At 39.2% G+C, this 25,846-nt stretch overlaps 1 protein-coding gene across 1 annotated transcript in view; it reads right to left on the bottom strand.

Annotated features, from left to right (window-relative positions):
• Positions 1-23,300, bottom strand: part of LOC110440423 (glutamate receptor 2-like) — a 100,026-nt gene extending 76,726 nt beyond the window's left edge. Inside the window, exon 1 of the mRNA XM_021483493.1 lies at positions 22,976-23,300. Coding sequence (XP_021339168.1) covers positions 22,976-23,072 — 97 coding nt within the window. The 5' untranslated portion in view covers positions 23,073-23,300. The remainder of the gene's footprint in view (positions 1-22,975) is intronic.
• Between the last annotated feature and the right edge of the window lie 2,546 nt (positions 23,301-25,846).

The following is a 25,846-nucleotide window of genomic DNA, read 5'->3' on the forward strand; positions in this document are numbered from 1 at the left end:
TAACAAAAGGGCACAGAAGGTACTCGGTATCTACAGTTACAAAAGGACAGAGAGAGGGCAGAGAAGGTACTCCGTATCTACAGTAATAAAAGGGTAGAGAAGGTACTCCGTATCTACACTAACAAAAGGGCACAGAAGGTACTCGGTATCTACAGTTACAAAAGGACAGAGAGAGGGCAGAGAAGGTACTCCGTATCTACAGTAATAAAAGGGTAGAGAAGGTACTCCGTATCTACACTAACAAAAGGGCACAGAAGGTACTCGGTATCTACAGTTACAAAAGGACAGAGAGAGGGCAGAGAAGGTACTCCGTATCTACAGTAATAAAAGGGTAGAGAAGGTACTCCGTATCTACACTAACAAAAGGGCACAGAAGGTACTCGGTATCTACAGTTACAAAAGGACAGAGAGAGGGCAGAGAAGGTACTCCGTATCTACAGTAATAAAAGGGTAGAGAAGGTACTCCGTATCTACACTAACAAAAGGGCACAGAAGGTACTCGGTATCTACAGTTACAAAAGGACAGAGAGAGGGCAGAGAAGGTACTCCGTATCTACAGTAATAAAAGGGTAGAGAAGGTACTCCGTATCTACACTAACAAAAGGGCACAGAAGGTACTCGGTATCTACAGTTACAAAAGGACAGAGAGAGGGCAGAGAAGGTACTCCGTATCTACAGTAATAAAAGGGTAGAGAAGGTACTCCGTATCTACACTAACAAAAGGGCACAGAAGGTACTCGGTATCTACAGTTACAAAAGGACAGAGAGAGGGCAGAGAAGGTTCTCCGTATATACAGTAATAAAAGGGCAGATAAGGTACTCCGTATCTACAGTAACAAAAGAGCAGATAAGGTCCATCGTATCTACAGTAACAAAAGGGCAGAGAAGGTACTCAGTATCTACAGTTACAAAAGGGTAGAGAAGGTACTCCGTATTTACAGTAACAAAAGGGCAGAGAAGGAACTCCGTATCTATAGTAATAAAGAGCTACTCCGTATCTACAGTAACAAAAGGGCACAGAAGGTACTCGGTATACAGTTACAAAAGGGCAGATAAAGGGCAGAGAAGGTACTCGGTATCTACAGTAATAAAGGGCAGAGAAGTTTCTCCGTATCTACAGTAACAAAAGGGCACAGAAGGTACTCGGTATACAGTTACAAAAGTGCAGATAAAGGGCAGAGAAGGTACTCCGTATCTACAGTAATAAAAGGCAGAGAAGGTACTCCGTATCTACAGTAAGAAAAGAGCAGAGAAGGTACTCCGTATCTACAGTAATAAAGGGCAGAGAAGTTTCTCCGTATCTACAGTAACAAAAGGGCACAGAAGGTACTCGGTATACAGTTACAAAAGGGCAGATAAAGGGCAGAGAAGGTACTCCGTACCTACAGTAATAAAGGGCAGAGGAGGTACTCCGTATCTACAGTAACAAAAGGGGACAGAAGGTACTCGGTATACAGTTACAAAAGGGCAGACAAAGGGCAGAGAAGGTACTCCGTATCTACAGTAATAAAGGGCAGAGAAGGTACTCCGTATCTACAGTAACAAACGGGCAGAGAAGGTACTCCGTATCTACAGTAATAAAGGTCAGAGAAGGTACCCCGTCATATCAGTGATTCAATATGTCTGGTTGATCACAAAGTTCGTGAATATATGGTATGTCCAACCTCGCGCCGCTGTTAAAGCTATGATTCTCGTGTACAAAGAGTTCATCAGCGCATGGATCCTACTCATTGCAATATTGTTCAACTCATCCAATAAGGCAGTTGTTAAATTGGTCGAGAGTGCTTCGGAATTCAACCGCCACCTTATCAGCTTGGCCAGTTCGTCGCACAAATGTCCAGTTAGGGACACATATGGACAGTACGGCGGCCATTTAATTGAGCTAATCTCCTAGTAAGCCTAGAAACCCCAGAAGAAATTCTTGCTTTGTTTGATTGGGTAGTATTCAGCTGCAAAGTCAATTACTGTTATAGCACAAGGGGGAGTACGACATAGCTCATTTTTGTTTTACGCCATTTAAATTGCAAGCTAACTCGATTACAGGTGTTTTAAATGTAATGAGAAATAAATGCCAAAACTATAACTGATCCACCAAACGTATTTATCTGAAGAACGCAATCTTCGACAAAACGTTCGCCACGATGTCGGATCAATCGACTTCTGTTATTCATACGTTATAATACGACAGTCTCCACTTCCTCAGTGGGAGTCTGCTGGGAGTGTATACCCTCTACGAGCCGCGCGTTGTCGAGGATAGAGCTCCAGGGGCCAACCGACATAAATACGAACTACAATGCTGCATACAGAACTTAAACAATCGATTCTTCGTAGTGTTTGAGTAAATAAATGAATATTAGATTCTGCCTTATTACAGTTTCAATGATAGTGAGTTGACGATTGCTATGGATTATAGTTATTTGTCCTATGTCGCAACGTTATGCGTTGATGCCAAGGTCACGGTCTCTCGGGCGTTCCAATATCTCATTAGAATATCTAATTAGAAGTTTGGTAATTGAAAAAAACGAACTAAAAATATCTAGCAACGTGTATGTGTTTGACCTTGCGTTCCGCATACACTGGCGCTTTCCATCTTGTGTGTTTTGTGCATTTTCTTCCACCTAAAGACGCGATGTCAACGTCAACTTTAACTGACTTTTGACACTCGGTAGAGTAAATTGTGGCCTAGAAAGTTAACATATTAGCGTGTTTAATGATATGCCGAGGTAACCCTGTGTAAACAAGTTTTTTTTCGTTACCCTGTGTCACATTGTGCCCTCGGTATAGAATAAAAACCTACAATATCCTCAACACAAACCAGGTAAATGTGTAGCACCTACCAACGTTTTCTATATATCGACATATTAATCAGCGATTTGCATCGTATACACTTACATAATCGCTTAAATAAATCAGTCAAACTATTAACTTGTCGTTATTTGTTTCGATTTTCTCTAACTGCGAACCCCCTAACTAGACAAACACTCATAAACACATTTGACTCTGATCAGAAAGCACACAAACGGAGATTGTCTCGAAGGACCGCCAACATACATTAACATGTACTTTTACCATAATGCAACTTCATGTATTATATCTCTCTTTCATTAACCAAACACACCCTAACATAACTTCACGTATGACCTCATATACACATCGATCCTAACATACGCTAGTGTATGTACAATATAACAAAGGTTTACCTAAACAAATAATCATGCCAACATAACTTATGACGTCATACATACATGCATCCAAACACAAGCTAGTGCATGCAAATATAACGAAGGACATCCTACATATACTAACGTTATCACGCACAAATACAATTTCAAGTTAGTACTTCCGCTCACATTATTCATAACACACAATTACTCTATATCAATGTGACTTCATGTTCGATCTTTACTCACATCACTAACAATACCACATAGGATCTCATCCACACATTAACATTACATAAAAAACTCATAGTATCTTTTTAAAAACATAACTCGAATAACTCTAACACATCTATCAATTCAAACATGCGCTAGCACAGCATCGTGTTTGTACTTTTGAACATACACCTAAACACAAATTATGACGCCTGGAAAACTAGTAAACGAATCCAAGTTAATACAATATAACGTTAAACCTACCTATCGTAACACTAATCAATACTTTCTGAGGTATGACTTCTAAAACATTGATTATATTACCCATTAATACAGCATCACGTATGACCTCCAACATACATTTATCATTACACCCACTAATACAGCATCACGTCTGACGCCCAACAAATATTTATCATTACACCCATTAATACAGCATCACGTATGACTTCCAACGTACATTAATCATAACACCCATTGAAACAGCATCACGTATGCCCACCACCATACATTAATCATAACACCCACTAATACAGCATCACGTCTGACGCCCAACAAATATTTGTCATAACACCTGCTAATACAGCATCACATGTGACCTCCAACATACATTTATCATAACACCCACTAATACAGCATCACGTATGACCTGCAACATAAATTTATCATAACACCCATTAATGCAGAATCACGTATGACCTCCAACGTAAATGTATCATAACACCAAATAATACAGCATCACGTATGACCTCCAACAGCACCCATTACTATAGCATCACGAACGGCTTCCTTTTCTTATATTTTATCATAGTTTCACATTATCATACCAGCACGCAATTATCATACACACCTTAACCCCTTATAAATAATGCCGTTATGTTTTCTTAATTATACACATGACTCTTATATGATTTGACAAAATGACATATTGCATCGATTCATCTTCGTTTTCTAGGAGAATCACCGACGACTGGGGGCCAGGAGAAATATTGATCGGTTCCTCTACAGACTCATGGTACATAGATACATCACATTCCCTATTCGAAACGATTGGCTACAAAAAAACCCAGCTGTTGTTAAACGGTTTTAGTATTGCATATTTGCCTTTCGTCTGATGATTCTCGAACACTTTGAAGAGTAATGCTTTGATGTCCGCTGTGCTATTGCTTTAACCATATTTACCCCTGATGGTTCAGTACACAAACAGATCCTTATCGTACCCATGATTACTCCTGATAGTTAAGTACACAGACAGTTCGTTACCTTCACCATATTTACCCCTGATGGTTCAGTACACAGACAGTTCCTTACCTTAACCATATTTACCCCTGATGGTTCAGTACACAGACAGTTCCTTACCTTAACCATATTTGCCCTTGATGGTTCAGTACACAAACAGATCCTTACCGTAACCATGATTACTCCTGATAGTTAAGCACACAGACAGTTCGTTAGCTTAACCATATTTACCCCTGATGGTTCAGTAAACAGACAGTTCCTTACCTTAACCATACTTACCCCTGATGGTTCAATACACAGACAGTTCCTTACCTTAACCATATTTACCCCTGATAATTCAGTACACAGACAGTTCCTTACCTTAACCATATCCACCACTTATGGTTCTGTACACAGACAGTTCGTTACCTTAACCATATTTGCCCCTGATAGTTCAGTACACAGACAGTCCCTTACCTTAACCATATTTGCTCCTGATAGTTCAGTACACAGATAGTTCCTTACCTTAACCATATTTACTCCTTATAGTTCAGTTGACAGACAGTTCGTTACCTTAACCATATTTACCCCTGATAGTTCAGTACACAGACAGTTCCTTACCTTAACCATATTTGCCCCTGATGGTTCAGTACACAGACAGTTCCTTACCTTAACCATATTTACTCCTGGTTATTCAGTACACAGACAGTTCCTTACCTTAACCATATTAACTCCTGATAGTTCAGTACACAGTCAGTTCCTCACCTTAACCATATTTACTCCTGATGGTTCAGTACACAGACAGTTCGTTAGCTTAACCATATTTACTCCTGATACAAATGTAGTTCAGTACACAGACAGTTCGTTAGCTTAACCAAATTTACCCCTGATGGTTCAGTACACAGACAGTTCCTTACCTTAACCATATATACCCCTGATGGTTCAGTACACAGACAGTTCTTTACCTTAACCATATTTGCCCCTGATGGTTCAGTACACAGACAGTTCTATACCTTAACCATATTTACCCCTGATAGTTCAGTACACAGACAGTTCGTTAGCTTAACCATATTTACTCCCGATAGTGATAGTTCAGTACACAGGTGGTTCCTTACCTTAACCATATATACCCCTGAGGGTTCAGTACACAGACAGCTCCTTGCCTTAAACACATTAACTCCTGATAGTTCAGTGCACAGTCAGTTCCTTACGTTAACCATGTTTACCCCTGATAGTTCAGGACACAGATGGTTCCTTACCGTAACCATGTTTACCCCTGATAGTTCAGTACACAGACAGTTCCTTACCTTAACAATATTTACTCCTGGTAGTTCAGTACACAGACAGCTCCTTACCTTAAACACATTAACTCCTGATAGTTCAGTACACAGTCAGTTCCTTACCTTAACCATATTTACTCCCAATGGTTCAGTACACAGACAGTTCCTTACCTTAACCATATTTACTCCTGATACAAATGTAGTTCAGTACACAGACAGTTCGTTACCATAACCATATTTACCCCTGATGGTTCAGTACACAGACAGTTCCCTACCTTAACAATATTTACCAATGATAGTTCAGTACACAGACAGTTCGTTACCTTAACCATATTTACCCCTGATGGTTCAGTACACAGACAGTTGGTTACCTTAACTATATTTTTATCCCTGATGGTTCAGTACACAGACAGTTCCTTACCTTAACCATATTTACCCCTGATGGTGCAGTAAACAGACAGTTCCTTACCTTAACCATAATTACCCCTGATTGGTCAGTACACAGCCAGTTCGTTACCTAAACCAATTTGCCCTTGATGGTTCAATACACAGACAGAACCTTTCCTGAACCATATTTAACCCTGATAGTTCAGTACAGAGACAGTTCGTTACCTTAACCATACTTACCCGTGATGGTTCAGTACATAGACATTTTCTTACCTTAACCATATTTACTCCTGATAGAGCAGTACACAGACAGTTTCTTACCTTAACCATATTTACCACTGATGGTTCGGTACACAGACAGTTCCTTACCTTAACCATATTTGCTCCTGATAGTTCAGTTTACAGACAGTTTCTTACCTTAACCATATTTACCCCTGATGGTTCGGTACACAGACAGTTCCTTCGCTTAACCATATTTGCTCCTGATAGTTCAGTACACAGACAGTTCGTTAAAGGAACCATATTTACCCCTGATGGTTCAGTACACAGACAGTTCCTTACCTTAACCATATTTACTCCTGATAGTTCAGTACACAGACAGTTACTTACCTTAACCATACTTACCCCTGATGGTTCAGTACATAGACAGTTTCTTACCTTAACCATATTTACTCCAGATAATTCAGTACACAGACAGTTTCTTACCTTAACTATATTTACCCCTTATGTTCGGTAAACAGACAGTTCCTTACCTGAACCATATTTGCTCCTGATAGTTCAGTACACAGACAGTTCGTTACAGGAACCATATTTATCCCTGATGGTTCAGTACAAAGACAGTTCCTTACCTTAACCATATTTACTCCTGATAGTTCAGTACACAGACAGTTCCTTACCTTAACCATATTTACCCCTGATAGTTCACTACACAGACAGTTCGTTACCTTAACCATAATTACCCCTGATGGTTTAGTACAAAGACAGTTCCTTACCTTAACCATATTTACTCCTGATGGTTCAGTACACAGACAGTTCGTTTCCTTAACCATATTTACACCTGATGGTTCAGTACACAGACAGGTCGTTACCTTAACCATATTTACCCCCTGCTAGTTCAGTACACAGACAGTTCGTTACCTTAACCATATTTACCCCTGATGGTTCAGTACACAGACAGGTACTTACCTTAACCATATTTACCCCTGATGGTTCAGTACACAGACAGTTCCTTACCTTAACCATATTTACCCCTGATGGTTCAGTACACTGACAGTTCGTTACCTTAACCATATTTACCCCTGTTAGTTCAGTACACAAACAGTTCCTTACCTTAACCATATTCACCCCTAACAGTTCAGTACACAGACAGTTCGTTACCTTAACCATATTTATCCCTGATGGTTCAGTACCCAAACAGTTCCTTACCTTAACCATATTTACTCCCGATAGTTCAGTACACAGACAGTTCCTTACCTTAACCATATTTACCCCTGATGGTTCAGTACACAGACAGTTACCTACCTTAACCATATTTACCCCTGATGGTTTAGTACACAGACAGTTCCTTACCTTAACCATATTTACCCCAGATAGTTCAGTACACAGCCAGTTACTTACCTTAACAATATCCACCACTGATGGTTCTGTACACAGACAGTTCGTTACCTTAACCATATTTGCCCCTGTTAGTTCAGTACACAAACAGTTCCTTACCTTAACGTTCAGTACACAGACAGTTCCTTACCTTAACCATATTTACTCCTGGTAGTTCAGTACACAGACAGTTCCTTACCTTAACCATATTAACTCCTGATAGTTCAGTACACAGTCAGTTCCTTACCTTAACCATATTTACTCCCAATGGTTCAGTACACAGACAGTTCCTTACCTTAATCATATTTACTCCTGATACAAATGTAGTTCAGTACACAGACAGTTCGTTACCTTAACCATATTTGCCCCTGATGGTTCAGTACACAGACAGTTCCTTACCTTAACCATATTTACCCCTGATGGTGCAGTACACAGACAGTTCCTTACCTTAACCATATTTACCCCTGATGGTTCAGTACACAGACAGTTGGTTACCTTAACTTTATTTATCCCTGATGGTTCGGTACACAGACAGTTCCTTACCTTAACCATATTTACCCCTGATGGTGCAGTACACAGACAGTTTCTTACCTTAACCATATTAAAGACATTTTCTTACCTTAACCATATTTACCAATGATAGATCAGTACACAGACAGTTGGTTACCTTAACTATATTTATCCCTGATGGTTCGGTACACCGACAGTTCCTTGCCTTAACCATATTTACCAATGATAGACCATACTTACCCGTGATGGCTCAGTACATAGACCTTTTCTTACTTTAACCATATTGACCCCTGATTGTTCGGTACACAGACAGTTCCTTACCTTAACCATATTTGCTCCTGATAGTTTAGTTCACAGACAGTTTCTTACCTTAACCATATTTACCCCTGATGGTTCGGTACACAGACAGTTCCTTACCTTAACCATATTTGCTCCTGATAGTTCAGTACACAGACAGTTCGTTAAAGGAACCATATTTACCCCTGATGGTTCAGTACACAGACAGTTCTTTACCTTAACCATATTTACTCCTGATAGTTCAGTACACAGACAGTTCCTTACCTTAACCATACTTAACCCTGATGGTTCAGTACATAGACAGTTCCTTACCTTAACCATATTTACTCCTGATAATTCAGTACACAGACATTTTCTTACCTTAACTATATTTACCCCTGATGTTCGGTAAACAGACAGTTCCTTACCTGAACCATATTTGCTCCTGATAGTTCAGTACACAGACAGTTCGTTAAAGGAACCATATTTATCCCTAATGGTTCAGTACACAGACAGTTCCTTACCTTAACCATATTTACTCCTGATAGTTCAGTACACAGACAGTTCCTTACCTTAACCATATTTACCCCTGATAGTTCAGTACACAGACAGTTCGTTACCTTAACCATAATTACCCCTGATGGTTCAGAACACAGACAGTTCCTTACCTTAACCATATTTACTCCTGATGGTTCAGTACACAGACAGTTCGTTACCTTAACTATATTTACACCTGATGGTTCAGTACACAGACAGGTCCATACCTTAACCATATTTATCCCGTGATAGTTCAGTACACAGACAGTTCGTTACCTTAACCATATTTTCCCCTGATGGTTCAGTACACAGACAGGTACCTACCTTAACCATATTTACCCCTGATGGTTCAGTACACAGACAGTTCCTTACCTTAACCATATTTACCCCTGATGGTTCAGTACACTGACAGTTCGTTACCTTAACCATATTTACCCCTGATGGTTCAGTACACAGACAGTTCGTTACCTTAACCATATTTACCCCTGATGGTTCAGTACACAGACAGTTCCTTACCTTAACCATATTTACCCCTGATGGTTCAGTACACAGACAGTTCGTTACCTTAACCATATTTACCCCTGATGGTTCAGTACACAGACAGTTCCTTACCTTAACCATATTTACCCCTGATGGTTCAGTACACAGACAGTTCGTTACCTTAACCATATTTACCCCTGATGGTTCAGTACACAGACAGTTCCTTACCTTAACCATATTTACCCCTGATGGTTCAGTACACAGACAGTTCCTTACCTTAACCATATTTACCCCTGATGGTTCAGTACACAGACAGTTCCTTACCTTAACCATATTTACCCCTGATGGTTCAGTACACAGACAGTTCCTTACCTTAACCATATTTACCCCTGATGGTTCAGTACACAGACAGTTCCTTACCTTAACCATATTTACCCCTGATGGTTCAGTACACAGACAGTTCCTTACCTTAACCATATTTACCCCTGATGGTTCAGTACACAGACAGTTCCTTACCTTAACCATATTTACCCCTGATAGTTCAGTACACAGACAGTTCCTTACCTTAACCATATTTACCCCTGATAGTTCAGTACACAGACAGTTCGTTACCTTAACCATATTTACCCCTGATGGTTCAGTACACAGACAGTTCCTTACCTTAACCATATTTACCCCTGATGGTTCAGTACACAGACAGTTCCTTACCTTAACCATATTTACCCCTGATGGTTCAGTACACAGACAGTTCCTTACCTTAACCATATTTACCCCTGATGGTTCAGTACACAGACAGTTCCTTACCTTAACCATATTTACCCCTGATAGTTCAGTACACAGACAGTTCGTTACCTTAACCATATTTACCCCTGATGGTTCAGTACACAGACAGTTCCTTACCTTAACCATATTTACCCCTGATGGTTCAGTACACAGACAGTTCCTTACCTTAACCATATTTACCCCTGATGGTTCAGTACACAGACAGTTCGTTACCTTAACCATATTTACCCCTGATGGTTCAGTACACAGACAGTTCCTTACCTTAACCATATTTACCCCTGATGGTTCAGTACACAGACAGTTCGTTACCTTAACCATATTTACCCCTGATGGTTCAGTACACAGACAGTTCCTTACCTTAACCATATTTACCCCTGATGGTTCAGTACACAGACAGTTCGTTACCTTAACCATATTTACCCCTGATGGTTCAGTACACAGACAGTTCCTTACCTTAACCATATTTACCCCTGATGGTTCAGTACACAGACAGTTCGTTACCTTAACCATATTTACCCCTGATGGTTCAGTACACAGACAGTTCCTTACCTTAACCATATTTACCCCTGATAGTTCAGTACACAGACAGTTCGTTACCTTAACCATATTTACCCCTGATGGTTCAGTACACAGACAGTTCCTTACCTTAACCATATTTACCCCTGATAGTTCAGTACACAGACAGTTCGTTACCTTAACCATATTTACCCCTGATGGTTCAGTACACAGACAGTTCCTTACCTTAACCATATTTACCCCTGATGGTTCAGTACACAGACAGTTCGTTACCTTAACCATATTTTCCCCTAATGGTTCAGTACACAGACAGTTCCTTACCTTAACCATATTTACCCATGATGGTTTAGTACACAGACAGTTCGTTACCTTAACCATATTTGCCCCGGATGGTTCAGTACACAGACAGTTCGTTACCTTAACCATATTTACTCCTGATGGTTCAGTACACACACAGTTCCTTACCTTAACCATATTTACCAATGATAGTTCAGTACACAGACAGTTTCTTACCTTAACCATATCCACCCCTGATGTTAAGTACACAGACAGTTCGTAACCTTAACCATATTTACCCCTGATGGTTCAGGACACAGACAGTTACCTACCTTAACCATATTTACCAATGATAGTTCAGTACACAGACAGTTCGTTACCGTAACCATAATTACCCCTGATGGTTCAATACACAGACAGGACCTTTCCTGAACCATATTTAACCCTGATAGTGCAGTACAGAGACAGTTCGTTACCTTAACCATACTTACCCCTGATGGTTCAGTACATAGACAGTTTCTTACCTTAACCATATTTACTCCTGATAGTGCAGTACACAGACAGTTTCTTTCCTTAACCATATTTACCCCTCATGGTACGGTACACAGACAGTTCCTTACCTTAACCATATTTGCTCCTGATAGTTCAGTACACAGACAGTTTCTTACCTTAATCATATTTACCCCTGATGGTTCGGTACAGACAGCTCCTTACCTTAACAATATCTACCCCTGATGGTTCAGTACACAGACAGTTCGTTACCTTAACCATATTTACCCCTGATGGTGTAGTATACACACAGTTCCTTACCTTAACAATATCTACCCCTGAAGGTTCAGTACACAGAAAGTTCCTTGCCTTAACCATATTTACTCCTGATGGTTCAGTACACCGACAGTTCGTTTCCTTAACCATATTTGCCCATGATAGTTCAGTACAGAGACAATTCCTCACCTAAACCATATTTACCCCTGATGGTTTAGTACACAGACAGTTCCTTACCTTAACCATATTTACTCCTGATCGTTCAGTACACAGACAGTTCCTTACCTTAACCATATCCACCCCTGATGGTTAAGTACACAGACAGGACCTTTCCTGATCCATATTTAACCCTGATAGTGCAGTACAGAAACAGTTCGTTACCTTAACCATACTTACCCCTAATGGTTCAGTACATAGACAGTTTCTTACCTTAACCATTTTTACCCCTGATAGTTCAGTACTCAGTCAGTTCCTTACCTTAACAATATTTACCCCTGATGGTTCAGTACACAAACAGTTCCTTACCTTAACCATATTTACCCCTGATGGTTCAGTACACAGACAGTTCCTAACCTTAACCATATTTACTTCTGATGGTTCGGTACACAGACAGTTCCTTACCTTAACAATATCTACCCCTGATGGTTCAGTACAACGACAGTTCCTTACCTTAACCATATTTACCCCTAATGGTGTAATACACACATAATTCCTTACCTTACCCATATTTACCCCTGATGGTTCAGTACAACGAGAGTTCCTTACCTTAACCATATTTACCCCTAATGGTGTAATATACACATAATTCCTTACCTTAACCATATTTCCTCCTGATGGTTCAGTACATCGACAGTTCGTTGACGTAACCAGATTTGCCCCTGATGGTTCAGTACACAGACAGTTTCTTACCTTAACCATATTTACTCCTGATGGTTCTGTACATCGACAGTTCGTTGACTTAACCATATTTGCCCCTGATGGTTCATTACAGAGACAGTTCCTCACCTTAACCATATTTACCCCTAATGGTTCAGTACACAGACAGACAGACAGTTCGTTACCTTAACCATATTTACCCCTGATGGTTCAGTACACAGACAGTTCCTTACCTTAACCATATTTACTCCTGATGGTTCTGTACATCGACAGTTCGTTGACTTAACCATATTTGCCCCTGATGGTTCATTACAGAGACAGTTCCTCACCTTAACCATATTTACCCCTAATGGTTCAGTACACAGACAGACAGACAGTTCGTTACCTTAACCATATTTACACCTGATGGTTCAGTACACAGACAGTTCCCTACCTTAACCATAGTTACCAATGATAGTTCAGTACACAGACAGTTTCGTACCTTAACCATATTTACCCCTGATGGTTCAATACACAGACAGGACCTTTCCTGAACCATATTTAACCCTGATAGTGCAGTACAGAGACAGTTCGTTACCTTAACCATACTTACCCCTGATGGTTCAGACATAGACTGTTTCTTACCTTAACCATATTTACTCCTGATAGTGCAGTACACAGACAGTTTCTTACCTTAACCATATTTACCCCTGATGGTACGGTACACAGACAGTTCCTTACCTTAACCATATTTGTTCCTGATAGTTCAGTACACAGACAGTTTCTTACCTTAATCATATTTACCCCTGATGGTTCGGTACAGACAGTTCCTTACCTTAACAATATCTACCCCTGATAGTTCAGTACAGAGGAATTTCCTCACCTTAACCATATTTACCCCTGATGGTTTAGTACACAGACAGTTCCTTTCCTTAACCATATTTTCCCCTGATGGTACGGTACACAGACAGTTCCTTACCTTAACAATATCTACCCCTGAAGGTTCAGTACACAGAAAGTTCCTTACCTTAACCATATTTACCAATGATAGTTCAGTACACAGACAGTATGTTACCTTAACCATATTTACCCCTGATAGTTCAGTACTCAGTCAGTACCTTACCTTAACCATATTTACCCCTGATAGTTAAGTACTCAGTCAGTTCCTTACCTTAACCATATTTACCCCTGATGGTTCAGTACACAAACAGTTCCTTACTTTAACCATATTTACCCCTGATGGTTCAGTACACAGACAGTTCCTTACCTTAACCATATTTACCCCTGATGGTTTAGTACACAGACAGTTCCTTGCCTTAACCATATTTACTCCTGATCGTGCAGTACACAGACAGTTCCTTACCTTAACCATATTTACCCCTGATAGTTAAGTACTCAGTCAGTTCCTTACCTTAACCATATTTACCCCTGATAGTTCAGTACTCAGTCAGTACCTTACCTTAACCATATTTACCCCTGATAGTTCAGTACTCAGTCAGTACCTTACCTTAACCATATTTACCCCTGATGGTTTAGTACACAGACAGTTCCTTGCCTTAACCATATTTACTCCTGATGGTTCAGTACATCGACAGTTCGTTGACTTAACCATATTTGCCCCTGATGGTTCAGTACAGAAACAGTTCCTCACCTTAACCATATTTACCCCTAATGGTTCAGTACACAGACAGTTCCTTACCTAAACCATATTTACTCCAGATCGTTCAGTACACAGACAGTTCCTTACCTTAACCATATTTACTCCTGATAGTTCAGTACTCAGTCAGTTCCTTACCTTAACCATATTTACCCCTGATGGTTCAATACACAGACAGTTCGTTACCTGAACAATATTTACCCCTGATGGTTCAGTACACAGACAGTTCGTTACCTTAACCATATTTACCCCTGTTGGTTCAGTACACAGACATTTCCTTACCTTAACCATATTTACCCCTGATTGTTCAGTACACAGACAGTTCGTTACCTTAACCATATTTACCCCTGATGGTTCAATACACAGACAGTTCGTTACCTGAACCATATTTACCCCTGATGGATCAGTACACAGACAGTTCGTTACCTTAACCATATTTACCCCTGATGGTGTAGTATACACACAGTTCCTTACCTTAACAATATCTACCCCTGAAGGTTCAGTACACAGAAAGTTCTTTACCTTAACCATATTTACTCCTGATGTTTCAGTACACCGACAATTCGTTTCCTTAACCATATCCACCCCTGATGGTTAAGTACACAGACAGTTCGTTACCTTAACCATATTTACCCCTGATGGTTCAGTACACAGACAGTTCGTTACCTTAACCATATTTACCCCTGATGGTTCAATACACAGACAGTTCGTTACCTGAACAAAATTTACCCCTGATGGTTCAGTACACAGACAGTTACCTACCTTAACCATATTTACCAATGATAGTTCAGTACACAGACAGTATGTTACCTTAACCATATTTACCCCAGATGATTCAGTACACAGACAGTTCGTTACCTTAACAATATTTACCCCTGATGGTTCAGTACACAGACAGTTACCTACCTTAACCATATTTACCAATGATAGTTCAGTACACAGACAGTATGTTACCTTAACCATATTTCCCCCTGATGATTCAGTACACAGACAGTTCGTTACCTTAACAATATTTACCCCTGATGGTTCAGTACACAGACAGTTACCTACCTTAACCATATTTACCAATGATAGTTCAGTACACAGACAGTATGTTACCTTAACCATATTTACCCCAGATGATTCAGTACACAGACAGTTCGTTACCTTAACAATATTTACCCCTGATGGTTCAGTACACAGACAGTTACCTACCTTAACCATATTTACCAATGATAGTTCAGTACACAGACAGTATGTTACCTTAACCATATTTACCCCTGATGATTCAGTACACAGACCGTTCGTTACCTTAACAATATCTACCCCTGATGGTTCAGTACCCAGACAGTTCGTTACCTTAACCATATTTACCCCTGATGGTTCAATACACAGACAGTTCGTTACCTGAACAAAATTTACCCCTGATGGTTCAGTACACAGACAGTTCTTCTCCTTAACCATATTTACCCCTGATGGTTCAGTACACAGACAGTTCTTCTCCTTAACCATATTTACCCCTGATGGTTCAGTACACAGACAGTTCTTCTCCTTAACCATATTTACCCCTGATGGTTCAGTACACAGACAGTTACCTACCTTAACCATATTTACCAATGATAGCTCAGTACACAGACAGTATGTTACCTTAACCATATTTACCCCTGATGATTCAGTACACAGACAGTTCGTTACCTTAACAATATCTACCCCTGATGGTTCAGTACACAGACAGTTCGTTACCTTAACAATATCTACCCCTGAAGGTTCAGTACACAGAAAGTTCCTTGCCTTAACCATATTTACTCCTGATAGTTCAGTACTCCGTCAGCTCCTTACCTTAACCATATTTACTCCTGATGGTTGAGTACACCGACAGTTCGTTTCCTTAACCATATTTGCCCATGATGGTTCAGTACAGAGACAGTTCCTCACCTTAACCATATTTACCCCTGATGGTTTAGTACACAGACAGTTCCTTACCTTAACCATATTTACTCCTGATAGTTCAGTACTCAGTCAGTTCCTTACCTTAACCATATTTACCCCTGATGGTTTAGTACACAAACAGTTCCTTACCTTAACCATATTTACCCCTGTTGGTTCAGTACACAGACGGTTCGTTACCTTAACCATATTTACCCCTGATGGTTCAATACACAGACAGTTCGTTACCTTAACCATATTTACCCCTGATGGTTCAGTACACCGACAGTTCGTTTCCTTAACCATATCCACCCCTGACGGTTAAGTACACAGACAGTTCCTTACCTTAACCATATTTTCTCCTGATGGTTCAGTACACAGACAGTTCTTCACCTTAACCATATTTACCCCTGATGGTTCAGTACACCGACAGTTCGTTTCCTTAACCATATCCACCCCTGATGGTTCACTACACCGACAGTTCGTTTCCTTAACCATATCCACCCCTGATGGTTAAGTACACAGACAGTTCCTTACCTTAACCATATTTTCCCCTGATGGTTCAGTACACAGACAGTTCCTTTCCTTAAACATATTTACCCCTGATGGTTCAGTACACAGACAGTTCCTTACCTTAAACATATTTACCCCTGATGGTTCAGTACACAAACAGTTCGTTACCTTAACCATATTTACCCCTGATGGTTCAGTACACAGACAGTTCCTAACCTTAACCATATTTACTTCTGATGGTTCGGTACACAGACAGTTCTTTACCTTAACAATATCTACCCCTGATGGTCCAGTACACAGACAGTTCCTTACCTTAACCATATTTACCCCTGATGGTGTAATACGCACATAATTCCTAACCTTAACCATATTTACCCCTGATGATTCAGTACACAGACAGTTCCTTACCTTAACCATATTTACTCCTGATGGTTCAGTACACAGACAGTTCGTTACCTTAACCATATTAACCCATGATGGTGTAGTATACACACAGTTCCTTACCTTAACAATATCTACCCCTGAAGGTTCAGTACACAGACAGTTCGCTACCTTAACATATTTACCCCTGATGGTTCAGTAAACAGACAGTTCGCTACCTTACCCTTAACCATATTTACCCCTGATGGTGTAGCATACACACAGTTCCTTACCTTAACAATATCTACCCCTGAATGTTCAGTACACAGAAAGTTCCTTCCCTTAACCATATTTACTCCTGATGGCTCAGTACACAGACAGTTCGTTAAAGGAACCATATTTACCCCTGATGGTGTAGCATACACACAGTTCCTTACCTTAACAAAATCTACCCCTGAAGGTTCAGTACACAGAAACTTCCTTACCTTAACCATATTTACACCTCATAGTTCAGTACACAGACAGTTCCTCACCTTAACCATATTTACCCCTTATGATTCAGTACACAGACAGTTACTTACCTTAACCATATTTACTCCTGATGTTTCAGTACACAGACAGTTCGTTACCGTAACCATAATTACCCCTGATGGTTCATTACACAGACAGTTCGCTACCTTACCATAATTACCCCTGATGGTTCAGTAAACAGACAGTTCGCTACCTTACCATAATTACCCCTGATGGTTCAGTACGCAGACAGTTCCTTACCTTAACAATATCTACCCCTGATAGTTCAGTACACAGACAGTTCGTTATCTTAACCATAATTACCCCTGATGGTTCAGTACACAGACAGTTCGCTACCTTACCATATTTACCCCTGATGGTTCAGTACACACACAGTTCCTTACCTTAACCATAATTACCAATGATAGTTCAGTGCACAGACAGTTTCTTACCTTAACCATATCTCCCCCTGATGTTAAGTACACAGACACTTCGTTACCTTAACCAGATTTACCCCTGATGGTTCAGTACACAGACAGTTCGTTACCTTAACCATATTTGCCCCTGATGGTTCAGTACACACACAGTTCCTTACCTTAACCATAATTACCAATGATAGTTCAGTGCACAGACAGTTTCTTACCTTAACCATATCTACCCCTGATGTTAAGTACACAGACACTTCGTTACCTTAACCATATTTACCCCTGATGGTTCAGTACACAGACAGTTACCTACCTTAACCATATTTACCAATGATAGTTCAGTACACAAACAGTTCGTTACCGTAACCATAATTACCCCTGATGGTTCAATACACAGACAGGACCTTTCCTGAACCATATTTAACCCTGATAGTTCAGTACAGAGACAGTTCGTTACCTTAACCATACTTACCCCTGATGGTTCAGTACATAGACAGTTTCTTACCTTAACCATAGTTACTCCTGATAGTGCAGTATAGAGACAGTTCGTTACCTTAACCATACTTACCCCTGATGGTTCAGTACATAGACTGTTTCTTACCTTAACCATATTTACTCCTGATAGTGCAGTACACAGACAGTTTCTTACCTTAACCATATTTACCCCTTATGGTACGGTACACAGACAGTTCCTTACCTTAACCATATTTACTCCTGATGGTTCAGTACACCGACAGTTCGTTTCCTTAACCATATTTGCCCATGATGGTTCAATACAGAGACAGTTCCTCACCTTAATCATATTTACCCCTGATGGTTTAGTACACAGACAGTTCCTTACCTTAACCATATTTACTCCTGATAGTTCAGTACTCAGTCAGTTCCTTACCTTAACCATATTTACCCCTGATGGTTAAGTACATAGACAGTTCGTTACCTTAACCATATTTACCCCTGTTGGTTCAGTACACAGACAGTTCCCTACCTTAACCATATTTACCAATGATAGTTCAGTACACAGACAGTTCGTTACCTTAACCATATTTACCACAGTTAGTTCAGTACACAGACAGTTCCTTACCTTAACCATATTAACCCCTGTTAGTTCAGTACACAGACAGTTCGTTACCTTAACCATATTTAACCCTGATGGTTCAATACACAGACAGTTCGTTACCTGAACCATATTTACCCCTGATGATTCAGTACACAGACAGTTCGTTACCTTAACCATATTTACCCCTGATGGTTCAGTACACAGACAGTTCCTTACCTTAACCATATTTACTCCTGATGGTTCAGTACACAGACAGTTCCTTACCTTAACCATATTTACTCCTGATGGTTCAGTACACCGACAGTTCGTTTCCTTAACCATATCCACCCTGAGGGTTAAGTACACAGACAGTTCGTTACCTTAACCGTATTTACCCCCGATGGTTCAGTACACAGACAGTTCTTCACCTTAACCATATTTACCCCCTGATGGTTCAGTACACAGACAGTTGGTTACCTTAACTATATTAACCCCTGATGGTTCAGTACACAGACAGTTCCTTACCTTAACCATATTTACCCCTGATGGTTCAGTACACAGACAGTTCCTTACCTAAACCATATTTACCCCTGATGGTTCAGTACAAAGACAGTTTCTTACCTTAACCATATTTACTAGGTACAACAGATTTCGTTTAACTGACGGATAACTGTTATTTTATCCGAAAACAACATCAACGATTAATAATTTAAATTTAATGGTATTTAACATAAAATATTTTGTTTTCAATGATTTCAAAATATTCGTAATGTAATTATTTAATTCCTTTACGTTTACATTCTTAGTCAGTATGAAATGTTTTTTTGGAACGCGTTTTGTGTATTATTATATTGATACATTATAGAAAATGGAATAAAATCTTAAGCCTACAGTATAATCATCATTTGGTGGAGCATTGTTAGATGTGGATATCACAGACTTATATCAATCACACGACACAATGTAGCATTGGTAGATGTGGATATCACAGACTTATATCAATCACACGACACATTGTAGCATTATTAGATGTGGATATCACAGACTTATATCAATCACACGATACAATATAGCATTGTTAGATGTGGATATCACCGACTTACATCAATCACACGACACAATGTAGCATTGTTAGATGTGAATATCACAGACTTATATCAATCACACGATACAATATAGCATTGTTAGATGTGGATATCACCGACTTACATCAATCACACGACACAATGTAGCATTGTTAGATGTGAATATCACAGACTTATATCAATCACACGATACAATATAGCATTGTTAGATGTGGATATCACAGACTTACATCAATCACACGACACAATGTAGCATTGTTAGATGTGAATATCACAGACTTATATCAATCACACGACACAATGTAGCATTGTTAGATGTGGATATCACAGACTTATATCAATCACACGACACAATGTAGCATTGTTAGATGTGGATATCACAGACTTATATCAATCACACGACACAGTGTAGCATTGTTAGATGTGGATATCACAGACTTATATCAATCACACGACACAATGTAGCATTGTTAGATGTGGATATCACAGACTTATATCAATCACACGACACTGTAGCATTGTTAGATGTGGATATCACAGACTTATATCAATCACACGACACTGTAGCATTGTTAGATGTGGATATCACAGACTTATATCAATCACACGACACTGTAGCATTGTTAGATGTGGATATCACAGACTTATATCAATCACACGACACTGTAGCATTGTTAGATGTGGATATCACAGACTTATATCAATCACACGACACAATGTAGCATTGTTAGATGTGGATATCACAGACTTATATCAATCACACGACACAGTGTAGCATTGTTAGATGTGGATATCACAGACTTATATCAATCACACGACATTGTAGCATTGTTAGATGTGGATATCACAGACTTATATCAATCACACGACACAATGTAGCATTGTTAGATGTGGATATCACAGACTTATATCAATCACACGACATTGTAGCATTGTTAGATGTGGATATCACAGACTTATATCAATCACACGACACATTGTAGCATTGTTAGATGTGGATATCACAGACTTATATCAATCACACGACATTGTAGCATTGTTAGATGTGGATATCACAGACTTATATCAATCACACGACACAATGTAGCATTGTTAGATGTGGATATCACAGACTTATATCAATCACACGACATTGTAGCATTGTTAGATGTGGATATCACAGACTTATATCAATCACACGACACAATGTAGCATTGTTAGATGTGGATATCACAGACTTATATCAATCACACGACATTGTAGCATTGTTAGATGTGGATATCACAGACTTATATCAATCACACGACACATTGTAGCATTGTTAGATGTGGATATCACAGACTTATATCAATCACACGACATTGTAGCATTGTTAGATGTGGATATCACAGACTTATATCAATCACACGACATTGTAGCATTGTTAGATGTGGATATCACAGACTTATATCAATCACACGACACATTGTAGCATTGTTAGATGTGGATATCACAGACTTATATCAATCACACGACATTGTAGCATTGTTAGATGTGGATATCACAGACTTATATCAATCACACGACACATTGTAGCATTGTTAGATGTGGATATCACAGACTTATATCAATCACACGACATTGTAGCATTGTTAGATGTGGATATCACAGACTTATATCAATCACACGACATTGTAGCATTGTTAGATGTGGATATCACAGACTTATATCAATCACACGACACATTGTAGCATTGTTAGATGTGGATATCACAGACTTATATCAATCACACGACATTGTAGCATTGTTAGATGTGGATATCACAGACTTATATCAATCACACGACACAATGTAGCATTGTTAGATGTGGATATCACAGACTTATATCAATCACACGACATTGTAGCATTGTTAGATGTGGATATCACAGACTTATATCAATCACACGACACATTGTAGCATTGTTAGATGTGGATATCACAGACTTATATCAATCACACGACATTGTAGCATTGTTAGATGTGGATATCACAGACTTATATCAATCACACGACATTGTAGCATTGTTAGATGTGGATATCACAGACTTATATCAATCACACGACACATTGTAGCATTGTTAGATGTGGATATCACAGACTTATATCAATCACACGACATTGTAGCATTGTTAGATGTGGATATCACAGACTTATATCAATCATACGACACATTGTAGCATTGGTAGATGTGGATATCACAGACTTATATCAATCACACGACACAATGTAGCATTGTTAGATGTGGATATCACAGTCTTACATCAATCACACGACACAATATAGCATTGTTAGATGTGGATATCACAGACTTATATCAATCACACGACATTGTAGCATTGTTAGATGTGGATATCACGGACTTATATCAATCACACGACACAATGTAGCATTGTTAAGACTAGATTATACATTTAAATAGTCTGCCTGTATTTTATCTTATGTTGCACACATCCTCTATGCGATCTCAAAATATTTAAAAATAAATATATAATAATATTTAACATTATAGAACAAATACGATATTGTAATGCTTGTACATTAATTATAAATCTGTATTGGCCATTGACGCTATCAGATGATATGGACAAAATGTCTTAGGTTTTAGTGTAAAATTGATCAAATACATTATACTTACTATGTATACACTCTTTAGCGAAGGACGAGTTGAGAGCCCAAACTGTCCAAACGGGAATATTCCAGAGAAAATAGATCAGAAAAATGATATTTTGCATGGTACCTTGTGAGATTGGAGCAGAACACGTTTGAAACTGTATAACCAGGGTGACACTACACTGCTACTGGATCCTGGTACCTAGCACAAAACACAATTGTTTCACACAAGTCGAATCCATTAGCACAGATCGGCTTATCCACCTAGCGCATCTTCTGGTGTGTTAAAACAAGCCTTCTACAAACAAAACGTCTGGAGTAATTCCGTGTTATTATCCTGAGTCTTTAAGCCGGCACCACATCCGCAAATGAGCGCGAGAATTAGCCTTCCGAACAGCAAAGTATTGATTAGCCACTAAATGTTCAATGTTGCGAATCCGAATAGACAGTAACTAACGTGGACCTCCCGTTCCCTGATTCCGGCGGGAGAGCGACCCTGTCATGCTCCAATCACACTCGTCGATGGAGATCCCTACATTAAACAGATAGTCACGTTATAGCTGGGGAAATTGGATTTTCAATGTAAATTCAAAGTTGTCTGACAGACCGATTGCAGTTTTCCCTCAATCAATAACGTAACTCAATGGGTTTTTTGCTAAACAGTACAAAACCTTTGCAACATGGTGGCTTCGAGACTGGCGGTCGGTGTTTACTGGTTCCTACCGCCCTTAGTTCTTCCGAGTACTGTTTGCCTGACTTAACCTGCTTACTTGGTGTCGTACTACTGCTTAATATAGAATACATCATATCTAATTTGATAATAAAAATCAATACTGCCTATTTTTCCAGATTCGTAGCTAACTTCAATCAAAATGAATCCACGATCGTTTGTGAAGCAGCTTGAATTACATTACTTGCCAAGATTATCATCAATCACGCTTTTAGTATCCGTGGGAATATTTTTAATCGTTTTAAAAAACCAAAAATATTTTCATTATATTTGGTCGATGGCAAATTATACGGGCATGTACGAGTGAAGATAATGTGACGGAATGAACTTTTCCAATGTGTAACTTCTCATAGATGGATAATGACCACCGGTCATAGTTTGTATCCCGTCTGTTCCTAGAAGATCTCCGGCTATGTGCTTCTTCCATTTAGTCCTATCTCGTGATTTTCTCCAAAGGTGATGACCCGTATTTTTCAATCTTGTCCACATTGGATGTGATGGTTTATCTCCCTTGACACATGGGATCCATTACGGCGTCTGCTACGGATCCCGGAGTGATGCCAACGCAGCAAAGCTACGTAGTCAATTTCCTGTCATTGAGCAGACGACACAAGTGATTTTGGGGGTTATGATAAAACGACATTTACCCAGACGGGTAATAACAAGCGCGCTCGCAATATGAACAGAGGTCAAAACCCTAGTAAAATATTGATTCTACTCGGGACAAATTTGGGACGGAGATGTCAATATCAAGGAAGTTCTTCTTTCCTCCTTGTGTTTTCAAATGATTTGATTAGAAAATGAAGCATTCATATATCAGTAAAATGTAAACTTGACATTTAACTGCGTTGCCATGAAGTTCAACATTATCTTTGTGATAGATTCTGTAAAGTGAAACTACACGCATGATGAGAGTTAGGTTAACGTCCTAGAAAGACACTAATACTAAAGTTATCCGATTGCACCTATTGAAGACTGTAGTTTTAGGTCTAAAACTTCCGAGTGTTTCTATAAATCTATTTTGGCTTGTATGCAGATATAATTACATTATATTACATATTTGGATACAGAATAGTTTCGAACAAAGGCGCGTCACGCTAGCCAAACTGTAAGTGTTGCAAACTAATAGGTAGAATTGTGTCATCAGTTGCCCTCGTCTCAAAGTGTCTATCCTGGGTCTACCAGGATGAATGTAGTAAGAAACTGTCAATCTCTCCATGAACCATACAAACACTGTCTCGACAAATTATTCGTTGTATAAAGTTGTTAATATAAATAAAGAACTGGATGCAAATTTAACATGTTGAACGCCACGCCATTGATGAAATACGCGCCTCTAGAAAAATGTTTTCCTGGGGAAAAGGAATCAACTGATGAAATATCTTAATTTGATAACATCAGAATAATCTTACACATAGATTAAAGAAGAACTCGTGGGTGAATTTCCATGTTAAAATTGTCCATTTCGTTATGTTCAAATATGTTCCAAATGGCGATTTTGTTTACTGAGCAATCACAGATATATAGAAGAATGAGTTTTTATATCTGTTTTACAACTACCTTATATATGTTCACACTTTCGCCTGCTGCACGATTGTTTGTTATTTCTTTTAATAATGTTTATCATTTTTTATGACACACAGAGTCAAGCTTTTGATGCTGGGCTCGTTTTTTGCACTTACTGTCGAAATCATTTGGAAAAGACAGTTGGATTAAACATGGCATCGAAGATGCCTTGCTAACTTTTGGAGCATGTGTCTGTTGATGCCCTGGTGTGTTGACGCTTCGGTATATAATGTCCTTAAGTGTTGCGCTTCGGTATATAATGTCCTTAAGTGTTGACGCTTCGGTATATAATGTCCTTAAGTGTTGATGCTGTTGCATCATTTCTCCTCGTGTGTTGACGTTGTGGCATATTTTGTCCTCGTGTGTTGACGCTGTGATATATTTTATCCTCGTGTGTTGACGCTGAGGTATGTTTTGGACTAATGTGTGTTGACGCTGTGATATATACTTTTTCTTTGTGTGTTGATGCTGAGGTATATTCTGTACTTGTTTACTGACGCTGTGGTATATTTTTTACTTGTGTGTTGACGCTGTGGTATATTTCGTCCTGGTATATTGACACTGCGGTATATTTTTTCTTTGTTTGTTGACGCTGAAGTA

The sequence above is a fragment of the Mizuhopecten yessoensis genome, unplaced genomic scaffold, assembly GCF_002113885.1.
Source record: "Mizuhopecten yessoensis strain PY_sf001 unplaced genomic scaffold, ASM211388v2 scaffold11181, whole genome shotgun sequence".
NCBI lineage: Eukaryota > Metazoa > Mollusca > Bivalvia > Pectinida > Pectinidae > Mizuhopecten > Mizuhopecten yessoensis.